At 35.6% G+C, this 26,606-nt stretch overlaps 1 protein-coding gene across 3 annotated transcripts in view; it reads right to left on the reverse strand.

Moving 5' to 3' along the window:
- Positions 1-3,273: 3,273 nt before the first annotated feature.
- ST8SIA4 (ST8 alpha-N-acetyl-neuraminide alpha-2,8-sialyltransferase 4) overlaps positions 3,274-26,606 on the reverse strand; it is a 101,630-nt gene continuing 78,297 nt past the window's right edge. For 2 of the 3 annotated variants that reach the window (XM_014544008.1, XM_005871534.2), the window contains one exon: positions 3,274-7,617. In XM_014544008.1, the coding sequence (XP_014399494.1) occupies positions 7,335-7,617 (283 nt within the window). In that variant the 3' untranslated portion in view covers positions 3,274-7,334. The remainder of the gene's footprint in view (positions 7,618-26,606) is intronic. The other variant, XR_001363159.1, reaches the window with a different exon arrangement.

The following is a 26,606-nucleotide window of genomic DNA, read 5'->3' on the forward strand; positions in this document are numbered from 1 at the left end:
GGCCCTGCCCTGAGTGTGACAGGGTGCAGCGCCCCAACCTCCTGATCCGCCCTGCTCTGTGCATGACGGGGCGGCGCCCCAACTCCCCAATCGGCCCTGCTCTGAGCCTGACCAGGGGCTGCACTTAGGGATTGGGCCTGCCCTCTGCCACCCGGGAGCAGGCCTAAGCCAGCAGGTCGTTATCTCCCGAGGGGTCCCAGACTGCGAGAGGGCACAGGCCGGGCTGGGGGACCCCCCTCCCCCTGCCCCCCGAGTGCACAAATTTTTGTGCACCGGGCCTCTAGTTACTTTATAAAAGCCAACAAATGCAACCATTTAAAAGATGAAGTATTTGTAGATTTTACATATCATCAATAAATTTTCAAATATATCCATACTAAGTGAAATGATAAACTTACATAAGAAAAACATGCTATTAGTGTCTATAGAATTAAATAAAATTACTCCATTAATGAATGCCTAGTTTATTGATATAAACTGAGAACCATGAATACACACACTTATCATAACAACCCACAAGAACACTAACCATTGCAACAATTACCATAGAAAATCAGAGACTCTACTTATTTTTCTTTTAACTTTGAAGAACTCAGCAAAAAAGTCTTATAAAGGCTCATATTTAAAAAAGAAAATTTTTGACTTATTAGGAGAGCCTTCAGAGCATTTCTACATATATGTACATGGTAATGTCAAACAGTTGAGCCTGCAACTACCCTGCTATTGTTCTGTACCTGATAGACAAATGATCTATTTGAACACAATAACCTTCTGCTCAATCATGGAGATCAACTAACATAGAATCCAAAGCGGAACAACTCCAGTGGTAGCAATCTCTCCTGGAAAACATCTGCTACCAGCTGAGTGTGTTTACACTGTGGCAGCACCGGCAGATGTGCTCAGAGACAGCCCATCTGTGTGGTGATGGGAGGTTGGAGAAGCTGGGCTGGACGGACAGCAGGGAGAGAGCTTACAGTAATATACTGAGTTGCTCTAGAAATGCAAATTAGCACCTCATTGCATTTTGTTCCCCTTCCTGTGTTATTAGTGTCTTAAAGCTAACTAATTTGTGTGCATTACTTATAATGAGCAATAAAGTTTACCTTTGGGACTGCTCTTAGGAATTTAGCCATGATATGATTAATAGTTTAGAGAGAGTAATTGTTAATGTAAAAATTAATATAAAAAGTTTAGAGAATAAATGCCAGTTTAAATTATTTTTATATTTGAAAATATTATTAAGACAATATTTTTTGGTCTATGGGAAAAGATAACACTGAATAAAGTCAGCATCAGCCTTTCTAAAACTGCAGCTCTTACCTGTTATCTTGTATTGTTTGTTATCTGCAAGTGCTAGCCCAAGTATGGTCTGTAGAACATAATTTCATACTCTACAGAAGTGATGTATAATCTATGACTTTTTAAACAATAAAAAAATCTTTATTATAAAATTTCTCAGATTTTTTTTTTATGTTAGTGCATTTTCTGAATCTCCAAGGGAGAGATATTACAGAATTGTCACTCACTGAGGCATTTTTGTAGATCATGTCTACTTGAGAGATTTTACTTGGGCGACTGAATTAGAAATCAGCAATCTAAAAGCAAAAAAAGAGGAGATATTTATATTGGCATTCAATTCTTTCACATTTGTTTATTGAGATTTCAGAACTTAAGCAATGAAGTGACCAAAATCTTTTTTAAATGGATGGAACAATAACTTTATTCCTATATCTGAAATATTTTTTTAACTTTCATGGGCTTGTGCACAATGAAGTTAGTATATAGGGGGAATCATTAAGCAATCCCCTTAATTTGGAGATGAAGTTACTTTCATTTCAAGCCAGAGAGGGAAACTAGGTTTTACTTTTAATTAATATAAAACGGATGAACTTAGCTATCTGCACAAGTTCAAACTTAAGATATTTCTGGAAATAGTTGCTAATAGAGATGAATCAAACATTCAAATTCAATCAAAATGTTTATGGAGGAACCTCACAATTAGACTTTAAAATAGCTATCATACAATTTGTAATACATAAAGTCAGATTCTAACATAAGTGTAATCCACCTTGTATGAAAAAAATATATAAAAATTTGGAGCAAAAGTTGGCATTGTTTATGCAGCACTATCCAGGGGGAAACCTCTTAACTAGAAGGCACACATATTGTCATTAGAGATAATACTTCTATGTAGGGCATGGGGCCATTTATTACACTATCCTAAAGCCTATATTATATATCCCTCCTATGTACACACCTATACTTTTGAGCTGTGCTCATTACAAAAAATAAATTATTTGCAAACTTAAGTTTTCTAGGGCACTTCTTGCCAGTTTAAAAGAGGCAGCATGGCCTGTGGGATGGAGAGTAAGGGGGAAGGGGTGGAGGGGGTGACTGGGGGAAAAAAGGGAATATCTGTGATACTTTCAACAATAAAAGATGTGATGGTTAAGACAGTGGACACTGAAGTCAGACTGACCACTTGGGTTCAAATACTGATTCTCTCACTTCTGAACCATGTGACCTTCAAAACATCCAACCTCTCATTTAATCTAATCTGTATTAGTGGGATATTTGCAATATCTATCTCATAGGTTTATGATAAGATCTGATTATATCCCCAGGATAGAGAGGAATGACCCCAGAGTGTATGGATCTTTGGAATTAAAAGGTAATGACGCAGATATAAATAAGATCAATATTCATTAACCATTGTTAATGATTCATGATTCACTGTTGGTCTCTAGCAAATGTTTCAAAATTACAGAATGCTAAAAGTGACCGTATGTAATAATTTCTGGAGAAAATAGTGCAGAGTCTGAAAACAAAGATGAGAGGATTTAAACATGTAGTTTTCCAGAATCATCTCCTGGAAGTGAACTGCAAACTAGAAAATTTGAAATCACAGATCAAAGGGAAGCCTTAAGAATGCGCAGTGTGTAAGAAACCATTGACCTCTCTAGCCCTAAAGCTGTAGTGACTAGCTGACAGCAGTTAGCAGGACTATAAACTGAATAGAAATGACTGTAACTTGTGTAACATTCAATTCCTTCAACTACAAATACAACGCACCACACTTAAAATTGTCAAGAATTTCCTGATGTTCATGGGCTTTTGATTTTGTTCAGTCTCATGCATACTCTTTAAAATAGATGCCAAATTCCCAATGGCTGCAGGTGAGAGGCAGGGAAGACAAAGGCATTAGCTAAACTATGACCTTATATTGAAGTATAAAGTAAAACCAGGGCTTGGATATAAGAAACAAGAGAAAAATTGAAAAAAAAAGGATTTAATTTATTTTACAATATTACAAATGATAAAACAGTAACACCCAATTGCTCTACATAAACAATAGGAAAACAGTGTTGAACAGAATGAATTTGACAGAATAAACCTCAGCTTTCCTTCCCACAAATTATATAAGAAATATTCAGTAGCAATTATTCTGTGCAGCAATGCTATCTTTGTAAACTTTTTTTCCTGCTATATACATTTGAACCACTTGTGCTTTCGCCTACACAAAGAAACCATGTCTAGTAAAAGGTGCTACTTAAATGGGAGACACAGGGCCTGAAGCCACAAGCTGAAAACTGCAATTCAAATACATTGCCAGCATGAAGACTTTTTTTTTAATTTTAAAGTTTTCTTTTTATTTAAGATTCCGACAGACTAGACCCTTATTGTAACTCTAGGTATGAGCAACACACAATTCAGTTATAAAGTAGATACCTCTTAAAGCAGGTTAGTAACTGAAGTCTCAGAAGGACTTCTTTATTCTAAAGTGGTCTCATCTCCAGGGTGCTTCACAGTGCGGCCCCTGAAGATGTTAGCATAACACAAGTCTAGTGTGTGTATATTTCAGACTCAGTGTGTATACACACAAACACACATATATAGCATTGTATATATGCATCACACATGTCTATTTGTACTATATAGATATATCTATAGCACATATATAATAAAATATCTATTTCTAGGTGGTCTTTATTTGGATTTTCTTTCATTAAATACTAGTACAAGCAATATCCTCCCCTCACTCAATCTTTAAAACATTGGTATATGGATAATGTCTGTTGGGGAAATTTCACACCTGTAGAGGTAACTAATTCTATTTAACTCTTCCTACACCCCTTCCACAATTATAGCTACTTCCAACAATAACCACGTGAAAACAACTCTTTTATGAACCAAATATCACATTGTGTGCATTGTGACTGACTCGCTCAATCAGAAATAAATTATTTTGTTCACCCTTTTCCTGTGTAGTAGCTTAATAACTAGTTGGTATGTACACTACCCATAATGTATAGAAGGCAGCTATGCTCACCACTATACCACCAATACAAGCATAGCGTCATTGAAATAAATTGCTTCTATAAGCATATATGTAGAAATTCCCGTTAGCAATTGATACACACTTCATATGATACACAATACATAAATACATTTGAATGCCCAGCACCTTCAGATAGAAAAACTTCCACAATAATTTCAGCAGTCCTGTGGGCTGAATAATTAATTAGAATTGCCCAGAAAATCTGTTACTGATTCTTTTTTTTTTATTCCAGCAACTTAATATTAATAATAGAACAAGCTGGGTGATAATGATGAACAGGTTTCCATGGCCTACACATGTCAACAGCACAGTAACAACCATGTTCTCTGAAGGACAGGAACCTTTCTTTTACAATCAGCTGCCTGAGCATTGCCAGGTACTGGGTTAAATCATAACAAAGAAATAAAAAACTAAAGCCGTGAACATATAATAGTACAAAAGAAAAAAAGCAGGTATTTCAAGTATGCATGTATAATTAGATTTTATCATGATCCCTTTTGCCCCCTTATTGGTTAAATCTCAGTTATTTTCTTATTCTTGCTGTCAGCTCTCGGTCATCTCCTTGCCCCATTAAGGCCACAGTAGATATTGAAGCGGGAGGCATGGATGGAAAGGTTTACGATAGGGAATGAAATGATCATGTACAGTTTGTATGCTTTGAACACTTGATGCCTTAATTGAATTCATTCTTGAGTATTGAAAGCTCCCTGAGATGAACAAAAGTAGTCTCAGTTGATACTGAAGCCCTTTTTTATATGCCAAACATTTTCGGAACTGGGCAACGTATTTAGAGAACAGAAAGCACAGGGTAACAAAGCAAGGTGAAGCTAAAAAGGCACTACTCAATGCATCTATGAAATAAACTTCAATGCACAGAACAGTGAATGGCTGGGACGCTTTTGCTGTGGCCTTAAAATTGTTTAAATACATTTGTCTAAAATGTAGTAAAAATGGCAAGGTACTTTGCTGATGCTTTTTAGGACATACTTTAAATAAGTTCTGAGATTAATTTTACATATAAATTTTGACTTCAAAATTTCTATAGAATTCAATTAAAGACTACTCAAACAACTTATTCACAAATGGTGGAAATTAAGATTCTATAAATCACCTACCTATTTTTGATTTATTAAGCCCATCAGATTTTTAACTTTACATTCATAACATGTGCCTAATTTTTTTTAAATTTCCAAAAGATAAGAGATTAATGACAAAAGTACGTATGTTCTATCCATTTGTAGCTAAGCATCTCCTTTACTCTATTTTGTTTTCTTAGAGACATGAATTCTCAGAAAATATAGTCTCCCATATCACACAGTTCTAACATATTTTTAAAAATAATACCATATATCATTAATATATTAAGAACTGTACTGAGAATATCTTTTTTCGTGATTTCATATACATTCCCCATGCTACTTATTCTTTTTTTTCCAGAGTGTCTTCTCTAAAAAACAAAGCATACATACTCTGCGTGCTATTCTTCTTTCTTCAGACTGCCTTGCCTAAAAAACAAGAAGTCAACTGAGTTGTTTCAGACCAAGAGTAGAAGTGGAAACAGAGCACTTCTGCTTTCAAAAGAAACAAGTTACCATCAGAATCACCTACCAGTGTAGCACGAGTTACCAGTAAACAGGCCTACTGGTCAATTCTGTTACATGCTAACACATCCTAACTCACTTTATTAATAACTTCATGTGCTTCTTTGAAAACATATTAATATGATAACATTGAATAAATTTAACCACAGAAAAAAATGTTGGTCATTTTAATTCATTCAAAGTGCAAAATACTGACATACAGTTTCATTGTTAAACCTATTCAAATGAATCATCTCTGTAATGGAAGCAACACTCATTAGTTATTTCTGCACTGAGAAAATTTATGCTATAAAGAGCAGGCCAATCTTTCTATTTGAATAAGGGGGATATCAAATAACTGGAAGTCACATTTCATCCCTATCAGGCAAACATTTATTCTTAAAGGGCAAAGTGCTTCCACAAAATTATTATGAAATGTAAACACCATGGAAGTCTTCCTTCAAATAAAAATAAAGTTTGAGTTTTGAAAATTGAAAATGTCTAGAGAGAACTTTCACATTAATAGAATAACACAGTAATATATTATTTTCATGAAAGGAAAATGGTTTGTTGTGTAGAAACATCAGTATAATCTTTGGTACCAAAAGTACATTTTTTTCAGCTAATATTACCACCTCAGGTGACATAGAACATCTTTTCTTTAGAATGGTTCAAGATTACTTAATGGTACAGTTTAGCTGGTACCTTCTATACCACTGGAAAAACATCTGGAGGTTTAGAGTTGTGCAAAATAAAACTTTTTTACAAAGTCATTGTGTGACTGCTCTTTAAAAATTTAAGAAGTTTAAAAATGACCACATGGAGGTTATTTATCTCATTCATATTTGTCTTAGAAAGGATTTCTAAACACCCCAAACCAAAAGAGATTCCAGACAAAAAAAACAGAAACATAAAATTCATGATCAGACTCAGAGTCCTGACTGAAGGCATTTACTTGAGTTGTTTAATCTTGTGTATTTCGCTGCTCAGTTTCCATCTTCATATCTGCTGACAAGGATGGTTAATTTCCCCAAGGGCTGAGTTACGTTCCCGCTGTTCCTCTTCTCATGTGCTTGGCATCGCAGAGGCAGCCCGACAGTGATGAACATCTTTGTTTCAGTAACTAAGGACAAGTGCATTGTTGGATCTTGTAAACACTACTGATTATACATTCAAACTGTGTTCTTCGTGGAAGTGGCACTTACTAGGACCCTTGAAGTCAACATATTTAAATTTTAGAGCACTTCGCAGGTATTTCATCAGCTGGTAGTGGATTTCTCATGAATGTCCTTGATCACCTTTCAGGTAATTGGTGGATGCTGAAACCCAGTCGTGTTTTGGATCCTGTTTTCAGATCTTAGGAAGCATCTTCAGAAAAGAAGTGCATATTCAGTTTGTCTGTTTTCAAATGTGCTTTATTGCTTTACACACTTCCCTGTTGTCAGTTTCAGAGCGCCTCTATTGTGTAGCACATTTAAGGTTTTGAATTCTAATGGCATTCTGTGAGGACTTGCATTAGAAAAGTACCTATATTTTAAGTCATCATAGTAATGATATTTGACCGCTTTTCCATTCAAATCCTTAGGGAAAGGCCAGAATCCATACAGGTGTATTTCATCACAGAATCTTGTGGCAAGTGTATACATGAGGAGACCTGTACTGGGTCTTTTGATGGGAACTTTGTTTGTCAGCCAGTAACTGGAAAAAACAACAGCACACACACACACAGAAAAGATAATTTAGAGATACATCCAACATAGACTATATCAAATATACTATGAAGAATTAAAGTAAATGAAATTTGAAAAGTATCTTTATAAGTAATACACAAAAGATTACTGAAGAAATATATTTATAAGCATTTAGAATACTAATGTATTTATTTTATTATATTGCTAATTTTTGAGGTCATATAGTTAGCCAGGGTACCTGAAATGTAGGTAAATATTGTTGTGTGATCTTGTATTAAAATAAATTAGTAGCAAACATTTATATACAGACTGGATTCTTCTCAGAAAGTGTTAAATATGTTGAGAAAGGTATAGTAAGTGGGCAGTGACTAAGTAATCTCCTGGATAAAGAGAATTTGAAACTATGCTTATAGTTTTTCAAAACCTCATATTTAACTTAAAAACCCAAACAAATAAATGCTTTACCTGCATTATACTAATTTACTTCTTCAACATCAATTTTCCAAGTCATCTATCATCAAGGCTAATTAAAAACATTGCCTCAACCCACAGAAGAACAACATAAAACATATATTTGCAACTAATTCACCATTTATGCAGTTTAACATTTTGTAAAATTGGTAAAATATATGTCAGTGCTAATAAGTATTTTATACTATTCATTTTAAAAGGCACTAAAATACTCCAAAATGTTATGACCCATCATTGTTGCCACACTTGGTTCCTTTGAAAAGCATGCAAACTCAGAAGTTAATCAGCACCTCTGGTATGGAAGGGGGTTTCCAATAGTTCTTGAGATATTCATTATCTTACGTGGAACCTGCTGAAAGAGTAAGGGTATAGATGTTCCCCTACTTTCAAAGTTGTCCAATAATAAATTGTCTGTTTTTAAAATTTGTGTTTTAATTAGTATCTCCTATTTGAGGATATATATTTCTGCCATCCAAATGTAAGGGGGAAAATTATTAGATTTTGGTCACAGTTGTATTTAAATACTTGGCTTAGAATTTATATATTATTATTTCCATTTAAAAAATAATTCATGAAGCTTTTCAGGGAAGAGCAAATAGATTTAGACTATTGAATATGAAAAAAACCACAAAATTTTATTTTACTTTATTTGATAGATACATAGTGCATTTTCAAACCTCACTCCAACATCTCAAACAGGAAAAGGAAATACACTTTGCCATCATCATTCCTTTTTTATTCTTTGCACCCCTCTTTAAACCAGAAGTGACCTTTTACATTTTTATTTTTCTTGGGGTGAAGGCCACATGCTGAACGTGTTAAGCAATGTGAAATGCATCACTGACCTTTTGTTATTACAAGTGTTTTAAGAAAGCTTACCTTCAATAAAGAAGGTTCATAAGGAATTTACAGAGAAGAACATCTAAACATTGTTTCACAACCCGAAGGTAGCTGAATGAGCAAAAACTATACAATGCATATTGGTAACATCATGAGGGAACCCAGCCGTTGATTCCATGCCTACAGTTTGAATACATTGAAGAAGCTGGTTCAGCCTGCAGTTGGTGGTTGTATGTATAGTTGAATACATTAAAAAAATGTTGAACTGTACATTTAAAAAATTTGATTATTTCCATCAGGGAGTGCCAATGATTTGGAATAATTTGGCAGTATGAAGGTCATGCTAAATTATGTGTTTTAATCTTATTCTAAGATAAGAAAAAAATAACTACCAGGCAATAATATAATGTTAGATTATTTGTATAGGAATGAAAGATCACATTAAATATGACTCCATGGGTACATTATAAATAGATGCTTTTCATTCCTTAATTCTGGTGCGATATGCAGGAATCCACTTAAATATGGTTGGTCATAGACAAAATACCAAAGCAACTTCTATATGTAATACAAATAAGCAACTCTAATGTTAGAAATGCTGAAGGCAAAATTATTGGCCTATTTCAAAATAATGTCAGAGGTGAACAATCACTCAACATTTTTAGATCCAGGCACCTTCTAAGATAGCACAGACAGTTAGTGAGGTTGTCCTCTTACCCTCAAGTACCTGACATCTGAATTGCAGAGCAGACAAATGAGCATTATGGAAGGTCAGCACATCCAGAAAAACATAATAGAAAAATATAATTCTTGAGCTAATCGTCAATTCACTGTGACTTCAGTGAGGATTTTATGGAGCAAATTAATGTTTTAACTTTTTAACAGGTAGGATATACCTAGAATATTAATTAATTAATATTAATAAAAATTGTGTTCTGAAAACTAAATTCTGATCACAAAGCATCTTATCTATATAATAAATGCCTAAGCGACCATTACAGTGGAACGACCAGAACGACTGGTTGCTATGATGCACACTGACCATAGGGGGCAGACTCTCAATGTAGAAGATGCCTCCTGGTGGTCAGTGCACTCCCACAGGGGGAGCTCTCAATGTAGAAGATGCCTCCTGGTGGTCGGTGCACTCCCACAGGGGGAGCACCACTCAGCCAAAAGCCGGGATCACGGCAGTGCTAAGAAGCAGTAAGCCAAGGAGTAAGGAGCTTGCTGCTAAGAAGCATCAAGCCAAGCGGTAAGGAGCGAGCACATGGGCAGTAAGGAGTGAGAGATCCCAGGTTGCAAGAGGGATGTCCTCCTGCCAGCTTAGGCCCCATCCCTCCGGTAGGCGGACATCCCCCAAGCAGTCCCGGACTATGAGAGGGCGCAGGTTGGGCTGAGGGACCACCCCCCACCAGTGCCTGAATTTGGTGCACCAGGCCTCTAGTTTATATATATAAAAGCCTAAGCGACGGGCTGACCAGGAGCCATGATGTGCATTGACCACCAGCGGGTAGATGCTCAACACAGGAGCTGCCGAGCTGTGGTGACTTTGCAGCTGCAGTTCTCGGGTGACACACCAGAACCAGAGAGGAGGGAGCCTGATTCTGGGGTGTGTCACTCAAAAAACACCCTCTCACAATCCGGGACCCCTCAGGGGATGTTGGAGGGCCAGGCCTAGGGACCCCACCAGTGCATGAATGTGTGCACTGGGCCTCTAGTTTGAAAATAATGGGTAGAGATACTTTAGAAACTTCCTGTATTCTCATCTATGCCATTAAAATACTGGTATTAATAAACTTTCCTTTAGAAATGCTAACAGAAGGAGAAATTAAGCTTTGTAATGTTTGGCTTGTAACAATTTGAATAATCCAAAGAAATATAAATTACTCATTTTTCAGGACATTAAACACACACACACACACACACACACACACACACACACAAAATAAATGCACTTATCCTATTGAATTCTAAAACAAACAAAAAAAACCCACAAGAAAACAGACCTTAATAAATGATATCAACATGCAACAGATAAAAAAACAAAAAATCCTTAAAGCAGGTCAAGAACTAAAGTCATAGGTAATAACATTTTGTGAAATTAAAAAACGTAACAGCTATCAAATACAGTAAGAGTCTACTATGTGCTTATGATAAATCTAACCTTGTGCCTGAAATTGTATAGGCCAACCTAAATGATCAGGATTCAGCATTTGTCCAGAAACAAATTCCACATGTGAAAATAACAAAAATAATATTCTTTTAAAATTCTATTAGCATTATCAGATAATTTTGGTCAACGTTATAATCCAAAGCCCAGAGAACAATTTTAAAAACCATATTTGAAAGTATCTGCTTATTTACAAGCTGACATTTAAAAACTATAAGTTTGTTGTGAGGAGTTTATACAAAAGATAGAATATTAAGTTTTTAATCTTATTTAGGACAAAATTGACTAAAAAGCTGCATTGATAAAATAATGCACTATTCACATTCTAATTCAGTACAAGCTGTTCTAAGTTTTATCTCAAAATCTTATCTGTTGTAGCTTAAAATTTATCAATGTTTTCAAATCAGAAAATCATCTAGTTTCCATGTATGTATTTATTTTTATAAATAAATTATTTTTTAATTTATAGAGTGCAGGCTTCATATAGAAAACTTGAAGAAAAAAGAAATGAATGAAAAAGAAGAATATTACTTCTAATACATCACATAGCGATAATAGCTGCTATAATGTGAGGCACCCTTTTGTTTCTCTGACAGTTTTGGATATTAAAATGTATTACAATCATTCATAGATACACATGGGATAATTTTCATCAGCAAGGCTGTTTTATTTCAGATACTATTAACTCCCTCTCTTCCTTACTTTCTGCTTTATTTCAATATTGTAATACTCTGTCTATATGAAACCAACTCACTTTTATGTGTAAATGGAATATTTCTTCTTCTTTTTAAAATAGATTCAATCATCTCATTACTTCCCAGTATGGAAGCTCTGTTCTTGCTAAGCAAGGTGCCTTATGTACTGTTCCTCCAACATATCAGTCCCATTATTTCAGAGGAACTCAACACTTACTAGTAGGATGCCTTTTCCCACAAATCAGTGTGCTATAGAAGGCCATGTTTATGGTCACAACACGCCATGGGTGTGAAGCTGCTTTTAAGTCCTTGGGACAACTACTTTATTTCCTTGGACATTGGTTAATAATATTGAACACACCAGCCTGTTAGGATCATGTAAAAGAGATAGTAAGTGTGGAAGAACATAGTATAAAATTTGACAAATAGTGTGTAGTATTAGTTGAATTTCATCAGATCCCATAACAACCCATTCTTCAATCCTACTCACATATCCCACTTCTCTCTTGGCACCTTCTGTAACTACGTATTGGCTGGACAATTGGAGGTCTGTAATTTAACCTCAATGGGCATGTTTCCTTAGCTGAGAAACAAAAACATTTGATTGTATGGCTTTAGGCTTTTCTCTATTTGCTGTTTCAAATTTTCTCTCCCCATGAAACTGAACATGCCCTAACACTTTTAGTCTTGTTCTGCTTCCTCTTCCTTATTCTGCTCTCTTTACCCTTTTTCAGGTTTTAATATATTGCAAAGCAAAAAAGTTACTAAAAAAATGCTTGATGTTAAAGCCAGCAATATGTTAGATTTTATGTCATAATGAAATTAGATAATGACCACTTGATGAGCCAAATTATATGATTATTTCAAACAACCAATATTTTAGAAGTAATATACTGGAGAGAGTTCACACTCAACATGTTGGCAAATAATTTTTATTTAAACAAATAAGTCTAAATGTTTAGAAGTAATAAAATATTCTCCTTCATAAAATATTATTAACCTCCAACAACTGAGCATAAAAATTTCTAGATGAATCTGAATAAAAAGTATGGAATCTTACTATGCCAACAGTTTTTAACTTGGTATTATATTACTTGCAAAATTTCCATTTATGAGCCCAGGAATTCTTTTGTCTGGAATGTGAGATGAAGCACATAGCATAGTGCACTCTTAGTTCAGAAGAGTCTTCTTTATTTCTCCTCCTATGTTTAATCTTTCCACAACTAAGCTTTGTGCTCAGTTCCATAGGAAGATTCTGTTAAGGGTATAATATGGCTTCTGGTTCTAAAACATGTATGAACATATGAGACATTATAAAAGAATTAGCTTTCTATAATTCATTGCCCCAAATCTACACCCCACCTCCCAAAAGTTTATTCTTTTATAATACCTGAATAATTTATAAGAATTTTCAGGGATTCTGTTCTACATATTTGTCAATATGCTGGTTCATTCTTTGGAGTAATCTATATGTAGGGGCTATATAAAATAAAACTTAAAGCAGTCATCCTGGGCATGCCAAACTAGAACATCTCTTGTATTTTGCTTCCAACTCTTCAAATAGTCCTTTCATGTATCCCCAGTCTGCAGTATGCAACATAACGTGAATTCATTTTTTTAAAGTGCATAAAACTTAATTTTGTTTGAAAACTTTTGGTAAAGTTAATGATATTTCTTTTTAAAGATTATGAAATGATTTGTCTTGCCACAAAAGTAAGGTTGGTGATCATTTCTTTAAAAAAATAGAACTTCCAGTACTGTACATCCTGAGAATAATTCAGTCCACCATGAATTAATTAATCCTTATATTATTCCAGGGAAGCAAACAGTGATCTTATATCTTCTTCTTGTGTGAGGAAACAAAAAGACGGGCATATTTTATGTGATTTGGCATACTAGGAGTAAACCCAAGAGTAAAAAACACAAGCAATCTATTGAAAAGTTGCAAAGAGAATAATAATTTACTGAGTATCCACAATGGGCCAGAGATAGTGTTAAGAGCTTTATGTATGCTGTTGTTTTTTTCTTTACTTAATACTCACCACAAACCTATGAATTGATATTCTTTCACATATGAGGAAACCAGGCTTGGGAAGGTTATATAACCAGTTTAAGATCATGGAAATTATAGGTGATGGAACCAAGATTTAAGCCCATATCTATCTGACTATAATATTTTCAATTTTAACAAAAAGGAATTGATTTCTTTAGTTTTCAAGATCATTCAGCTTGAAATAGCAAGTCCCGGGGAATAGTTTCCACACTGAGTTCACATGTATCATGTGAACTGTATCATGTTTTGGTGATTAACAGTCAGCTGTTAGTGATGTTTTACACGCACAGGGTTTTGGGTTTTTTGTTTTATTCAAAGGTAAGTAAGAGCTGACCAATATACAGGACCCGCTTTTCCAAAGTACATTCTCAAAAGTCTTTAAATCAGAAGAGGATTTTGTAGTTTCAATATATAACTTACTTAACCACATTGCAAATGCCAAAGGCAGTGACACTGTATCAAAGGGTAGGGATTTCCATTCAGATTTAAAAAGTATTTTCAAGTGTCATGAAAATGAAAGCAGGAATGTATAACCTCAAGAGGTCAATCTGTCAATATTTCTTATCTGTGAGCCTTTTGTATACAGAGGTCTGTATTATGTAGGTGATAAAAAGAAAACAGAAAATTCTTTCTGCAGAGGCCTTCGCAATCTACAAACAGAAAATATTTATCCACATTCCTAAGCCTAATTCATCAGAGGCACAGAGGAATTATGGCATGGGGAAAAGAATAGGAATAATACCTTAGGCCCAATTATCTCTATATTCTGTTTGGTACCTGTTAATGTTATTTGATGTCCTCTATAGAAATCCAGACTTTGACCTTAGCTCTGAATTTCATTATTTTTCCTTTTTATTTAGCCAGGTCCATAGTCAGTGTATGTGAAGATGCAGTGTTAAGAAATTTTTGATCGCCAAAACCGGTTTGGCTCAGTGGATAGAGCGTCAGCCTGCGGACTCAAGGGTCCTGGGTTCGATTCCGGTCAAGGGCATGTACCTGGGTTGTGGGCACATCCCCAGTGGGAGATGTGCAGGAAGCAGCTGATCGATGTTTCTCTCTCATCGATGTTTCTAACTCTCTATCTCTCTCCCTTCCTCTCTGTAAAAAATCAATAAAATATATTTAAAAAAAAAGAAAGAAATTTTTGATCTACCTAAACTATATTGGTTTTGCCAAGTGTCTCATATTTTATCAGTGAACATATAACTCTAATTACTGCAATAGTTATTCTACTTGAAACTCAATTTCAAAGTACTTTCACATAGACTTATAAAATTCTGTTTTATATGATATAGTATATATTTGCATTCCTACTCCACAGAAGGAACAGTTAATAGCTTAAGAAGTAAAATAACTTGCCCAATTTTGCTCAACCAGTGCATTGTACATGGGTATGTTGGTAAATGTTTAATAGCAGACACTGATTAGGGGAGACAGTTACAGATCTGCAGCATTGGTCAATTTCCGTGGTGTAAATATTCCCATCACAGCTAATTTCAGGCTTCTAACCTGACATCAGTGAAAACTGAGATGGAAAGAGATGACATAATCAGTTCTTGCAAGCCAGCTCCAGTACACCACTGACTGCAGAAAAGACATGGAAAATATTCCTCCTGACCCGTAGCTCCATAAGATTTGTACAAGAAAATTCAAAGTTAGAAAAAGTGCCTTTGAGAAATTTCCAGGTAGTTGTTTATTTTTGCCCTGTTTGGAAAGAGAGAAGATAGGGGAATGACTTGCATATCTGTAAAGATAGCTTCACTACATACTTATACAGAAGTTTAACATTATCTACCTATACTAATAATAGAGGAATATGCAAATTGTCTGGCACCTCACCACAGTAATGACCAATCAGCAGGCTGCGTGCACAGCAAACTTGGGTGTGTGGGGACTATGGCTGCTGCGAGGCCTGGAGAGAGAGGCAGGGCCTGATCAGCAGCCGCAGTGAGGATATCCTCAGGGAGGATAAATTGAAAGAAAGAAAGAAAGAAAGAAAGAAAGAAAGAAAGAAAGAAAGAAAGGAAGGAAGGAAGGAAGGAAGGAAGGAAGGAAATATCCTATGAAAGAGACATCTTGAAAATGCCTAAAGAAAGTTGTCATTTTTTTGTGGTGAAGGGACTGGAGTCTATGTTGATGAAAACACCTTGGCGGCTGCAAGGGCCGAGGGCCGGCAGTTGCAGCGGCCAGCAGTGTCAGTGGCAGCAGCAGTGGGGTGATGGTGGCAGCACCTTCTCCGATCAGCCCGGTGGCCTCCCGCAGAGGGAGGCCAGACTGCAGCTTAGGCCCGCTCCCTCCAGGGGTAATGGGCCTAAGCTGTCAGTAGGACATCTTCTGAGGACTCTCGGACTGTGAGAGGGGGGCAGGCTGGGCTGAGGAACCCCCCACCCCCCAGCCCTCAGTGTATGAATTTTTGTGCACCGGGTCTCTAGTCTATATAATAAAAGCCTAAGCAACTGTTACAGTGGAATGACCAGAACGACTGGTTGCTATGATGCACACTGACCACCAGGGGGCAGAGACTCAATGCAGGAGCTGCTCCTGGTGGTCAGTGTGCTCCCACAGGGGGCATGCCACTCAGCCAGAAGCGGGGCTCACAGCTGGCGAGTTGCGGGAGCCTCTCCTGCCTCCGTGGCAGTGCTAAGGAGCAGCAAGCAGAGTGGTAACGAGCAGTGAGCAGGTGGGTGGTAAGGAGTGAGGGGTCTTGGACTGCGAGAGGGCACAGGCCAGGCTGAGGAACCCCCCCGCTTCCCCAGTGCATTAATTTCATGCACCAGGCCTCTAGTTATGTAATAAAATAGAAAGATAAATCTGTTTCATCTCATGGTATTTTAGCACAGTGCTGGATATAAAATAAGTACTAATGACTGTTTATTTAATTTCTTCTTGCTGGCATTTTAGAGATTTGTAGTGTTAAAAAAGTGGAGCACCCTCATGGCTTGGAAATCTCTGAGTGACAATATTTAATAGTGGGAAAGCCCTAAAAAAGTGGCAGTCTTGGCTTGGTTGTACCTTTAGCTAACTATGTGATCTTGGGCAAACCCCTTAAACTTAGTCAGTTGCACATTATTAACCAATAAAATGAGATTCTTAATATGGTTTCTACCACATATAAAACTGTCATCTATAAAAGGTCACAGTAATCTGAATTTGGATTGAGGAACATGAAAGTTCATCCAGTTGTATTGGTAGTCTAAACTTAATGTTTTGCTTGTAGTTATTAACTACTAATACTTTTATGATATGTGATCTGAAATAACATGCAGCATTTCCCTTCAATAACATTATAGAGCTGTTTGATAAAATCAACCCTGCTGAACAGTTTAACATCATTTCTAATTTTCTATAATACTAAAATTGACTTACAAATTCATAATAAATTGATTTTTGATTCTCTAAAAATTATAAAACTATTCACTATAATTTCAAATATAAAACTAATGGGAGAGAATGATACCATATAGCAAAATGGGATTTTGTTGAGACGTGAGAACAATTAAACAAAAATAAACAGAGGAATTCTCTAGACTTTATTTATCATGTCAGAAACCTGAATAAATTTAAAAGGACTACACCAAAAGAACATCATGTTAGTTAGATTTCGGTGAAGGGGAATTTAAAAATAATTATAGTACATAAATGAATCCTAACCATTTTGAGACTTCTTAAAGATAAAGCTTAAAAACTTGAACTGGTACATGGAGGTTATGGCAAAAAGATAAAGTGGATGTAAAGCCACAGGTTTTAATAAGCTTCTCTTTTAACCAAATTAAATTCTGAAAGATAACTGAAATTGATAATGTAAACTGTCAGAATGAGGAAGTGGTGACATTCAAATGGTGAAATATAAGCAACATAGAAGGGGGATGGTTTTGAAGCATGATGAAGGAGTTAAATGAGGTTAATCCTTTTGTATTATCTTTCTAATGAGGTTAGATTGCTTTTTGAAAATCAGTAATTATGAAAAATCTTACATTTTTCTTATTAAAATTAAAAGGAAGCAGTAAAATCATTTATTATAAGACACGGAGTCCTACAGAAAAAGAAAGAAGAATTAAAATCAACTAGGGTAGATAATCCCAAAACCTGGCAAAAAAAAATGGGTCATATATTGGAAGATGAAAATGATAGTGGTATTTTACCCATGCAAATGTTTCCTTTACATAAACATTTAGTCCAAGGAAGCACTTAGAGATTACATTTCCACATCCCCAGCCAACATAAGGACAGTTTCCCAATAAAAGTCCGTTTTACTATAATAACAAAATGTAAACAACTCTTCTAATGGTCTGATGATCTTATTTATGCTTGATTTGGGCTATTTTCAAGTGTATATGTTAGTTTACATTAATAAGTCAGGTTACATTAACCTTCCTGATGGGAATTGTACTAAAATCTATTTCAGAAGGAATAAGGACCTAAAATGTTATCTCTAATCCATTCAGTAGTGTAGAATGCTTGCTAGCAAAGTGTACAAATATCAGCCAAAGATCAGAGTTCTCAAAGCCCAGTGAAGTAATGAAATAAAAAATAGCCATAAGCAAGTTCAAAGTGTTTTTTACAGCTTTCCCAGCAAGTATCAAAATAATAGCATGTGGGGAGGTTAGTCAAATTTAGGTAAGTATTCTCTTTTTATTCCTGCCATAGAGGATGTGATGCTGAAGTGACTTGACATTCAGACACTTGCCTTGTCTTTGGCATAATGTATCACTCAGTAAAGGACATTCTTTAAGCATAGAATGGGGATTCTAGCTTAAAAACAAACAAACAAACAACAACAAAAACGGGGGTATGGTTGAGGTGAACCAGGGATGCAGGCTGTGGAATCTGCGTAATACTCCAAAGTTACCTATCACTAGAAATACAACTGCTCCACATGATTAATTAAGGGATAAATTTAAATTTTATGTAAAGTTTGAAGGGCTATAAGGTGATATATAATACTTTTCATCGAGTTAAATGTCAATAAATACTTATTTTCCCCCTCCAGATGTCAATCTTTATTTGATGCAAGTCCAATATAATGTAATGAATGCAATTTTCCTCCCTTTTCTCTTTTTTAGCATAACTAATGCTGATCCCTTCAACATATTTTTAAGCAGAATCACTTAATATATAAAGCACATTTATAAAGTAGTTGCTGAATGGAAGACCATTAGTAGATATTTTTTAAAAGAATGCTCTTGTACTTCTGAAGAAATAAAACAATCAGAAATATAGCTGTAAAGACAATTACATTATGTAATATAATATTCTTTACAATGGGAAAATATAAAAGTGAAACAGTACTACACAACCAGACTATTGTTTAAAAAACTGTCCCTTGCCTGAAATTTGCCCCTATTATGATGTTTATCATAATATTCAGTTAAAATGCAATGTTGAAAGAATGAAGTTGGACCCCTTCATCATACCCATTGCAAAAAATAACTCAAAATGAATCACAGACTCATTTAGTTAAGAGGTAAAACTCTTAGAAATAGAGGAATAATGTAACATGACCTTAGCCAAAGCCTCCTTAAATATGACACCAAAAGCACAATTGATAAAAGAAAAATAAATTGGACTTCATCAAAATTAAAAATGTTTGTGTTTCAAAGAATACCATAAAAATGAAAGAGGGGAAAAAACCCCACCACAGAATAGGTGAAAATATTTGCAAATCACATAACTGATTTGCATCTAAAATACATAAATTTTATAGTTCAATAATAAGTACACCAAAATACTTAATTTAAAAATGAGCAAAGGAATAGACATTTTTCCAAAGAAGATATAAATTGCCAATATGAACATGAAAAAAATGGTCAACATTATTAGCCATCAAGGAAATGTGAGTCAAATTCACAATGAGATGCTTTTTTCATACCAATAAGAATGATTATATTAAAAAAAGATAAATAATATTAAGTGTTGGTGAGAATATGATGCAACTGAAACCTTCATATATTGCTGGTGCTTGTGTATGAGAGTAAAATGATGTAGCCCCTTTGGAACAAGGTCTGGAAATTTCTCAAAAGGTTAGACCTATAATTACCTTATGACGCAGCAATTGTACTCCTAGGTATAATATTCTCTCCTGGACCAAACTTTATTTAGACTCCTCTGTACCCTCTCGTCAACTAGGCCACTACTTCGGCCTTCTCTGTCTATCCTGGCTGAGTCCAGTTTTAGCAAGAATCCTGCCAAATTAATTTAGGACGAATTACCCTACTTTTTATATCTGACCACCTTTGACATCTGATAAAACCCTCATCCCCTGCCTTTTTTTGAGTTCACTGTGAATTTATATACATATGAAATTTAATATATTATGTTGATGTAATCATATTAGGAATGGCCAGTCACATTACCTATGCACATGGCTACATAACAGTCAACTAGTGAATTCGAGTTCAGTTTAGTTTAGTTCTTGTTTTTTTAAAGAACTTGATGAAGTATTGCCTGCATTATAGTACTAGGGCTTAAATATCACCTAGGAAAACAAAGCAAAACAAACAATCAAAAAACCTATAGTTACTTCTTTTAAACTTGTTACATTTTAATAGGCAGAGAGAAATAACCATTAGGTTTCCATCTAGAATGTGAACTATACAATTCAACTGAATATAGCAATAATGAAATTCACATAAATTTAGAGGCGGTTGGTCTAGGACAGCCATTTATTTTGTACTATTTGTTTTCTTTTAGCTGTACTGATATAACAGAAATTCAGGAATGAGAGTAACAACACTTTTTTTCCAGACACTTTGAATAAGAATGTAAGTTGATGGAGATAATTAGCTCAGATTTCATAACAAACTTACCAAGAGGGTGAAACACAACTTTCTTTAAAATGAAAAGAAATTGAAATGGCTTTTTGTTGTTGTTCAAGAGGAATATTTCCATAATAAAGCTTCTCAAATCACTGGTCTAATGATTGATTCTACTTGGGGGGAAAATATCTGAAAACAGGCAATCTGTGGGAGCTGGCTTTCAAAGCATGTGTATGGTATTCTTGACCATCTGTTTTTCTTGTGTTAGTACACTCATGTACTATTGTTTTGTATGCTGACTCAAATTTCATTTGTAAACTTCTTGAATGCACAAAACATCCCTAGAGAGGAGAGAGCAAGAGATGGATTTTGGGAATATACAGGTTGAGAAAAGGAGTACACACTACTGAAGAATAAATTACAGTTAAATTTTGGAATAAGAATAATTAGGTTAAAATATTAAGAAATTTCATACTGACTCTCACAGGGTCTTGTCTCAGTTGCTATCTTAATATACATCCTTTCAAATAAAGAGAAGAAATGAAATGCAACACCAAAAAGGCTACAAATCATTACAATTCATGGGCGTCCTGAAAGAACTGTCCAGGGGGCCCTTCATTTTGTATTGGCATGAAAACAAGACTTTTCGCCCATGGCCTAGCAATAGTGTATGAAAGCAAAAGCAGCAACTCAGGAACTGAGTTATATATCTGCAGAATGTTAACTTAGAGAATCTAAGAGACAAAAAAACACCAATGTAGGCCATTCTGTAGAGCTCCGTAAGTAAATAAGAAGATATATCTATTATGTTCCTCAAAGTGGCTGCTACATGACTATGGCAAATTAGATCCTTTACCACCTTATCAGGACCAGTGATTATTCACTGAAGAAGGTAAAACAGGTGGCTTTCTGAAGTGGAGCGCCAGTAGAAGCAGCATAATAAATATTCTAATTGTTTTGATGAGATTTAAGTCGAACTATTTAATTTATTTTGACATTCCAAAGGAAGTGTATGAAATTTTGTGATTTTCAAATAGAGCAGGTTTAAAAAATTTTGTGAGAATGGTCTATAAATGCTACCTATAATGTTTCATTTTACAATATTAACATTAAACCCTCTTTGTCAATGGTGTTGAAATGTAGTAATGAGCAGGGATAGGAAGTGCACTGAAGGCTGTCTTTGATAGTTCACGTTTGGGTTATTAAATTCTGTCTGTAGAATATAAAGTTCCCAAATTCTTAAGTGTTCAAATAATTCAGAGTTATCTAACTAGACCAATTGTCAATTAATTTGGTCTTATAGGCCTTAATTTAAGGAAAACTACAAATACTCACTATGATTGTTCTTCCAACAGCAAAATTATCAGTGTAGAGACAGGCGCTGGAAGTGCAGGGAGTGATTGAATTCTGGACATTAAGTGGCCTTTTAGGCCTGGCCACTGGTTATGATAAGGAAAATAAATTATATTGAATACAAACGGAATATCAATGCATAAATAAATGTGCTTTTTATAACCATGGAATTCAATTTGTCTTAGGTAGACTTTTAAAATCATTTTTTTAAAAGAAAAGCATATTTAATTTATAGTTTGAGAGAGCTTTCCCTGAAACTGAATTGCTAGTAAGGCTCAATTTAAGTTGACTATATTAAGGTCAAAAATATAATTTATATAAAATTAACTTGGCAGAATAAACAAATCCTTGCCAGAAGAATAGGTGATTTCCTCCTCTCAACACTTCATCAGCACTTTCTGCATTTCTAGTACTCTATTTCTTCGAAGAGTATTCTGACCAGAGAAAAAGAAACATGGGCAATGTGATATACACACTAGTAAAAAAAAAAAAACCCTCTTTTCAAAATGTGATCGAGGTCTGGTTGCTTTGGAAAGACCTACAACTATTTCTAGATGTGGTTCTATAGACTAAAGAAACTGGGAACTACATTGCAATGCTAAGTAATGATCTTCCTGTTTTTATTCTCACACAGTCTGGCCAGTTTCCCTGTTCCCTGTTTCTTACCACATTTCAGAGCTGATTACATACACGTATTCCAATGTGGGAAAACACTGCTCCTTTTCAAACACAAGTTCTATGTAAGTTTCCATTTCTAGTTTATTCATCAAAACAAAGCTGGTTCAGAAAGGGGAAAAATTACAAATTGCTTACATCTGTTCAACCTAAAACATTATTCACACTCTGCCAGTGATGACTGCTAAGCCATCTGAGGAATATGATAGGTGTTTGGGGAAAAATATTTGTCACAGTGCAGTGAAGAAATGACATGTGTGAAAGCCTCAAGGTTATTTCAAAGTTCAGTGGTGGCTTTCAGGTATTTTGGGATAGACAAGTTCTGAATTAATATGCACACAAACTAGAAACACATACCTACTAAACAATTTTACATAGTAAGCATGAACATAATTGCTAAATTAAAGATTATTGGAATCAAGAGATAAACAAGTGAAACAAATTATTATGTTATGAGAAAGAGGACATTTCATTCTAACTAATAAAGTGAATATATAAGTATACTATCAAATCTGGCTATATAATATACATAGTTATATGTCACATATTATGTTTACATATGTAATTACACATATGTAATGCAGATGTAAATATATACCTCTAGTTTGCTATGCAAATATATATATGCAAACAAATATCTCATAGGTATATAATAATTATCTAAGTCTCAGAATATATAGTTGATAATATTGCTTTAAAATAAAAAAAACATTGGGGATAGCAAGACTTTTTAAAACTCTAATGTTAGCTGAATCAAAGTTTCTCTCATTTCCTTTATGCTATTAAAAGGAAGTCAGTTGGTTGACAATGCAGATTGGTATAATTCCTGACAAAACTCTGCCTATGATGAGGCATTTTTGTTATGAGACATATTTCCGCCAGTTTTATCAAGAATGTACCAAATTCAAACATGTTTCCTATTTTTCAGAAACGTTTAATAGGAACTTAAAAATAAATTTACTCTAAAATTGATTTACTGCCACCTATGTGGACACAGCTGAGAGGTCATACATGCTAATTCCCCATTAGGAAAATGCTTATATAATCACTAATCTTATTCACCGATCTTCTCTTGACATTCATGTCACAAGTTAGAAATTTTCAAATTCTAGTATAAGTTTTGGTGTTGGTGCCATAGATAAAAATGTTGTCTAGAATAAGTTCAGTATCGAGGAATGAAAATGAAATCCATCTTTTAAACCTGGATTGTGGAGCTGTCTGGTTTCCAAACTTTTCACTGAAATACCTTTGGGGATCTATAGCAATTTTGTTTTTATTGAAGAAAGAGAAGGGGGAAAATGCATATTGTAAATTTGTATGGCATCCAAATATTCCATGCCCCTCTCAACTACAGATCAAGGGAAATATTGAACCAGTTTGCTGCCAGAAAATGCTCAGCAAAGATGAGAAGAGGTAAGGGATCACTTCCACTAATGTGCATATTTAGTGTAGACCATCCTGCTGAAAAGAAATCACATTCAAATGTGACTGGGAGCTGTGTATTTGTATTCACCCCACCATGGAAACAGTTTGAATGCCTTCCTCTGGAGGCTGATGGATCTCAGTGACAGCTGCATTGCCACAATATGCTGAAGTGGCTCATCTTGACAGGTCATATCCTGGATTTCACATTCTGAATGGCAGCTGGGATGCCAGAGAGCTTTCTCACAGTGGGTGGGCTGAATTTAATCAGACCTCCTTGGCTTCAGAGACAAGCTGCACGTGTGGCTGCAGGCCACTCTAAGGAGTCCAAGATGTACCTCTGTCACTCCCTAAATAGCAGTGACATCCACGGCAGCAGTTTCTGTGCTTCTATTAGGACACTGCAAAGTGCCTTGTAAGAGCACAGATTTCCTGGGCCCATTGTAGCACTTTTCCCAGATGCCATCTGCAGCATCAGCACCGTGTACACTTGGTAGACACTGGTTAAGTGATTCAAGTTTCAAACTGAAATCTATATCTACATCCATGTACCTAAGAATATGTAGATGCATAAACTGAAGTCAAAATAAAACATTGAATTTGCAGTTCTGGGACATCTCACCAATTAGAGCAAATGTGTGATTGTAACAACAAAACATGAGTCTACTTCCATTCACTGGAAAGTGGATTACTTCTCCTAGGTGAGTCCTTGCTTCCTCCAGGGGTGAGTTTTTACTTCTCAAGTTCATTGCCAACTGTGGCCTGCACAAACCAACCCCTGTGCAAAACCCGAATGAGCTGACGGATGGTACGTTCACAGGGGCTGGCATGAGGAGTATTTCCCTCAGCCGTTCAGAGTCCCTTGCTTGGGCCAGGCAAGCAGCTTTCCAGGGCATTCCCCAGAGAGAACAACTCCCTGCTACACCTTTTGCAAGCAGAAAGCTCCACTTCCCCCCGCCCCCAAGACCTCAAAAAGCAATAAATGCCTTTCTGAAAACCTAACTGAAAGCTGCTTGTAATGGAATAAAAAAATTTGTGTTAGATGAAACACATCTTTGCAAAAAAAAACAACAAAAAACAAAAAAAAACAAAAACCCAAAAACAAAACTTCTTTCAGGCCAAAAGCCTAGATTGTGCCCTAGATTTTCTCACTTGTGGGACACCAGAGACATCTAGGGCCGTGTTTCATGATTAAACCCGCAGTTTGCCTGTTGAAAAGCTAAGTGGAGAGCTCCAGAACTCTAAGGGGAGGATCAGCAGTTTGGATGGGGTGTGGGAGATCCTTAGTGCACAGGTGTCCATTCCAGTGAGAGGTAAAGACCTTCCTCAGTTAATACTACTCCCTAATTGAGCAAGGGAAGAATTCAGTTTTCTCCAAGGCCCAAATTTCTATGAAATGTTCCTAGCAAGCCTGAGACCAGGAGGGATTTTCATTAGCTAAATGATTACAGTCAGGAAAAGAACAAAGCAGTGCCAGGTGACTTACTATGAAATGCCAATGAATTCTGATGCAGAGTCTGTGCCCCAAACACAAATCATTACCTATGAACTGTGAATATCCTGCAGGTAGGAAGAGCAGTGTATGCGCTCACACTCACCCTATAGCCCTGCTCTGCCTTCTCATCCCAGGAAACAAGGGAGCCCGTGAGGTCTGGGAGCTGTGAACCAGGGACTCTCCCAGCACTGTCTCTCTCCCCCTCAGAGCACAATCATCTTTAGGCCTGATGTCCACCCCCTTGTGCTATTTCCCACTCACAGATTAGAAATTTTCAAAAATAGGCGTACATTCCTCTGATCCATTTCCCTCGACTCCTCCCAATTACTGCCCCGATGCTTCGATACATCTTTTCATTTACTTAAAGTTTTTTGTGTTTTTTTGCCTGAATTCTACTTTAGAGTAATAAAGAAAAGGTTGAAATATAAAGGGTATAGACAGTGATAGATCTATAATAGGGAAAGGAAAGTCATAAGGTGAACAGAAAATGGACATAATAAATGACTTGTGTCCTTAAGCTCTGAAATGCTTCAACATATCCTTTAGAATTACCACAATGTTTCTAGCTAGTGACATAGTGTTCTTTGAGTAAAACTCAGTTTTCTGAAGTACAATTAAAGAAGATAGAGATAAAAAGTCTTATACAACTCTTCTCTAGTAAATCATCTCTTCCCCATCCTGTGTTATCATATTCATTTTTCCCTCATTCTCCACTACTTCTGCTCCACTACTTACACCTTTCCTTGGAGTTCAAGTCCAGTTCTTTGCCAGACGACATATTCCTAAATAGTTTGACCTGATTATCTCTGAAGGAGCCCCAAACAAATAATTTTATTTTTTTAAATTCGCCTCATCTGACTCTTGATTTAACATTTTACAGTGTGTGTGTGTGTGTGTGTGTGTGTGTGTGTGTGTGTGTGTGTTGTTGTTGTTGTTGTTGTGTTTTTTTTTTTGATAGATGGGTGACATATGAATTGAGACATGACAGTAATCTATATATGCAAGTGAATTGTATTTGAGTATGGTCTCAGAAACTGGAATCATAACTTTGTTTAAAATATTGATTC

The sequence above is a fragment of the Myotis brandtii genome, unplaced genomic scaffold (genome assembly GCF_000412655.1).
Source record: "Myotis brandtii unplaced genomic scaffold, ASM41265v1 scaffold344, whole genome shotgun sequence".
Classification (NCBI taxonomy): Eukaryota; Metazoa; Chordata; class Mammalia; order Chiroptera; family Vespertilionidae; genus Myotis; species Myotis brandtii.